The sequence below is a fragment of the Camellia sinensis genome, chromosome 2, assembly GCF_055761805.1.
Source record: "Camellia sinensis isolate YWXY chromosome 2, ASM5576180v1, whole genome shotgun sequence".
Classification (NCBI taxonomy): domain Eukaryota; kingdom Viridiplantae; phylum Streptophyta; class Magnoliopsida; order Ericales; family Theaceae; genus Camellia; species Camellia sinensis.
The window spans coordinates 83,150,617-83,155,096 of NC_138962.1; the positions used below are offsets into that span (position 1 = coordinate 83,150,617).

General features: G+C 32.5%; 1 protein-coding gene across 3 annotated transcripts; it reads right to left on the minus strand.

The window, feature by feature from the left end:
* Positions 1-456: 456 nt before the first annotated feature.
* LOC114271638 (ABC transporter A family member 9) lies at positions 457-3,381 on the minus strand. Of its 3 annotated transcripts, none has more exons than XM_082914947.1 (5): positions 2,946-3,381; positions 2,578-2,776; positions 2,301-2,377; positions 2,103-2,192; positions 457-1,965 (listed from the first exon to the last, which is right to left on the minus strand). In XM_082914947.1, the coding sequence occupies exons 2-5, from the start codon at positions 2,657-2,659 to the stop codon at positions 1,810-1,812; spliced, it is 405 nt and encodes a 134-aa protein (XP_082771073.1). In that variant the 5' UTR covers positions 2,660-2,776; positions 2,946-3,381; the 3' UTR covers positions 457-1,809. The 3 variants fall into 3 exon arrangements, with proteins under 3 accessions (XP_082771073.1, XP_082771074.1, XP_082771075.1); XM_082914948.1 differs by having other exon boundaries at positions 2,578-2,740; positions 2,829-3,381; XM_082914949.1 differs by having other exon boundaries at positions 2,301-2,410; positions 2,578-2,740; positions 2,946-3,377.
* Between the last annotated feature and the right edge of the window lie 1,099 nt (positions 3,382-4,480).

Genomic DNA, 4,480 nt, shown 5'->3' on the forward strand with positions numbered 1-4,480 from the left:
CTATCCATTTGGTTTGCTCAGATGAACACACCATGAAATTGGATCAAGGGACTGGAACAATAAAGCAAGGACCACAACAACATCCATCCAGGAATGTGTACATCAGCATGTTTTGTAGATCAAAAGAAAAATAATTGTATAACTTAATCAGCATAATCCACAAATCTAAAAGTAAATATTTGTAATCCACTACACAAATTGAAAGAAAAAAGAAAAAGAAGAAAAGAAATCTCTCTAGGAAAAAAGAAAAAGAAGAAAAAGAAATCTCTTAAAGAAAAAGAAAGCCCTAATTTAAGTGTAGAAGATAAGGCGAAAATGGCCAAATAATGTTTCATAGTAGCGGAAACAAAACAATTCCAAACCAAAAATTAGTATGTGAACACAATTTACAAACCAAACCAATATGAAGGACTCTACATCTCTGCCAAAAAAATAATGTTCACACCACAAAATCTATACATGAAGAATCAAGATTTAAATTAGACATGCTCAACCCAAAAGTTAGAACCAATGCAATTCAAAATCTGTCACATTAGCTAAAAAAATACGCAGCATCAAAAAAATAGCAAAAAAAAATTATGAGTTCACCACATAAGAAAGTACTGTCTCCTCTCTTCTGCATCAACATGACGGAAAAAAAAAATTCTTTTTTTGCAATGGATGAATTTATTCCTTCAAATGATCAGGCCGCTAAAATTCATCCTCTCCAGCTAGCACAGAGGAATCAAGAATCTTTACTCTGCTGCAACACTAAAACAAAACCCACGAACCCACATCTGAGATTTAAAGCCACAACATGTAGCCACCACCAACCCTTGAGCTTTATACTGGTTTACAATTGACAATTTGACTAAATTACAATTACCCACAAGGGACCAACCCTCCAAACCACCACACATTCTAACCTAAACAAACCCTAACCAAAAACACATAAACCAGCCCATGCACATCATCACAGTACAACTGAACCTCTCTAAAATTACATTATGTGCACAATTACACAATATCTGAACCAACAATCTTTGACATTTGAACCATCTACAATATTAGTGTACTTCAATGGGGTCATTCTAGAATACAGAGCCTTACCATATGTACATTTTTTATATTAATTACATAAATGTCATAACTAAATCATTTTCAATCATAACTTCAAAAAAAATGTCACAACCAAACACCACGAAAATATATCCAAAGTCATTTTCGATTATAACCAAGATCACCATAGGTCATAACCAACAAAATAATAATCCTGATAGTAGTGTCTAATCATCACCAATCATCTCTTCCACACATCATTGCATCTAAAAAGTAAGTCTAAAAAATAAGCTTCTATATCATTTTAAACACCAGCCATGACCAAGTCATAAACACTACTAATCAACTAATCATAAACACCAGCCATGACCAAGTCATAGCATAGGAAGTAACCAAAAGACCACAAAAGAACTGTCTCCAATTATAAATTCATTAAAAGAATCAAAGATCTACCAAAGAATCAAAGCACAAGAGGTACATCTCGGTTCAATTTTCAATTATTTATAAAAAAGTCAGTCGGTGATAAATCAAAAAGAATTTATATATTGATCATATCTACTGTTGTACTTTTGATTTTTGTGTTTGGGCAAATTGTTAACAATAAGAAAAAATTCAAATAATTATGAGGAAAATAGAAAATTTTATTGCTAAAAATGCTAATTATTTTAACTTTTGGCAATTGAACAATAATTATCCTTGGTGCACTGAAAAATGATAAAATTTCTTGTGAGCAGATGAAGTGAATAAATTTAATGAAAAACAAAGATTCTCTTATCTGTATACCAGTTCATCCAATATGACTAACTTCGGATCATCAATTAGGGCAATCGCAACACTAAGGCGGCGTTTCATTCCTCCACTGTAACTACCAGCTCTTATTTTGGCTGATTCAGTAAGTCTCACCTCTGCTAATGATTCCTGTGCCACCTGTGCTTGAGAAAAAAAGGACTTATCTTAGAATATAGTAATAACCTTTGGAGTCTATTGTAATTTACACAATATCAAGTGGATACGTAACAAAATGAGTATCCAGAAAATCAGTATCAGGTTTGTATAGCACGCACTGATTCAATTGAAGAAAGGGGCAAACCCTTAATACTTGCAAAGAGATGGATGTGCTCTTCACCAGACAATGCATCCCAAAGAATATCAAACTATAAACAGTGAAACAGAAATCAATAGAAATAGTGGGACAATCAAATCTATGATCTCATTGAAAGAGTGAAAACTAAAAAGAAATGGAAAAGTACAAAAGGAATCACCTGGGGACAAACTCCTATGATTCTTCGAATATTTGACATGCCAACAGAGCTCTGAACAGAATCTCCATATATTAATGTTGTACCAAGACATGTCATGGTTGGTTAACTTCCTGTTAAATTTATCCAAACAAATCATAATTGCTTTCAATGAGAATTTACCTAAATTCCATTTTCAATTTCCCCCAAATTATTTTTTCCTGAAGTTATAGCTATCAAAGACGAAGTTAAGACGGAATGGAAATGATATAATACATAGATATCACAATTGGGCTCTGACCTGATTCGAGTTTCTTCTCCGAATCTAATGGATTCTGGTTCGATTTCCTTCGCCAAGACGGTGGTTCTATGTCCAAGTGCATGTTTCCTGATCAAACGCTTCTAATCAAATCTGGAGGAGTCGATCCATCTCCATCTCAAGAGAGGATTCAGTATGGTCACGACTGCAATGGCAATTGAACAATAATTATCCTTGTGCACTGAAAAATGATAAAAACTTTATTTATAAATTTGCTTTCAATGAGAATTTACCTAAATTCCATTTTCAATTTCCCCCAAATTATTTTTTCCTGAAGTTATAGCTATCAAAGACGAAGTCAAGACGGAATGGAAATGATATAATCTATAGATATCACAATTGGCTCTGACCTGATTCGAGTTTCTTCTCCGAATCTAATGGATTCTGGTTCGATTTCCTTCGCCAAGACGGTGGTTCTGTGTCCAAGTGCATGTTTCCGAATCAAACGCTTTTGATCAAATCTAGAGGATTCAGTATGGTTGCGACCGCAATGGCCGTGAAATGCTCTGACCTGATTCGAGTTTCTTCTTCGAATCTAATGGATTCTGGGTGATTCACAGTTCGGAGGTTTATGCCAATCGGTGGATTGTTGTGCTCGCTGTTGTGCATACCATCGATGAACTCAAACATTCTTCAGCCAAGGGTCCGATTTCGAAAGGGGGAGAGACAAAAAGGGAATGGAGACATGTGAGAACAGAAAGGGGGAGAGATAAAGAAGGAATGGGGAAGAGACGTGGATAGGTGGGAGAGAGAGAGAGCTGAGAGCGTTTGCACGGGAAAAAAACTGATCTCAACCATTGATATAAATTTGGGATTAATCTCAGTCATTAAATTAAAATGTATCTCACATACATTTTATACATTTTCAAAAACCTTCTTCCCTTATTATATAGATATATATATGTAAGTGATGAAGAGTCCGGGTATAAAGAGAAGTAAATTAGAAGTTCTTCTTGTGTGCTTGTGCTGGTTTTGCAAAGCTATGCCATAAGTGTTTTTTATTTTATTTTATTGTTTAAGTCATGTAATAATATATATAACAATTCAAGAGGATTGTATGCTTTCATTTCATATAGTCATGCATTGCTCTGAATGGTTGTTTTAAATAGACTTAGGCCTCGTTTGGGAATAGGTTTTTTTATTAACTTTTTGGCTTTTTGGCTAAAATATGATATATAAAAAAACTAGTATGTTTGAGATGACTTTTTAATTTTTTACAAAAATATGTGCAAAAAGTAGAGAGAAAATGAAATCTTTGACTTTTTGGTATAAGTTATTGGCTTTTTAATTTTTTTAGTGACTTTTTAACTTTTAGGCTAAAAAATGATGTTGCCAAATAAGATCTTAATCTAAGTAAATAATGGCTTTCACATTTAAAAATGAAAAAATTGCCCCAATTATCATAGGTGTCCAACCTCCTTTAGAAAGTTAAGCCTTTAAAAAGCCATATATTATATTAAAATCTTCTAAGTGAAACATACCCGCATGTGGCAACGTAAATTGTACATGTGAATATGATATTTCAAATTGAAAAACAATTTCAAATTAAAAATTTTCAAATGAAGCATACCAACATTTGAAAACCAAATGTGCAGTATTATCTAAGAATTTTTAGGAAATATAGTGAAAGGATGTCACGTGTTCATTTTCAAATTCAATGAAATTTAATTATCTATAAGAAAATTCATAAAATTTTTCGGTACATACTTTTTTGGGATTGGATTTTCACATAAATGTTTCAAAACTAAATCTAAATCATATTTTATTTTCTTAATATTTTTCTATGATTAATTTCTTTGGAATTTTAGTTAAAACAAAATTCTTTGGACTTTATCATTGTTATGCTATTACAAAATTGAATTTTAATTATTAATATTGATAAATT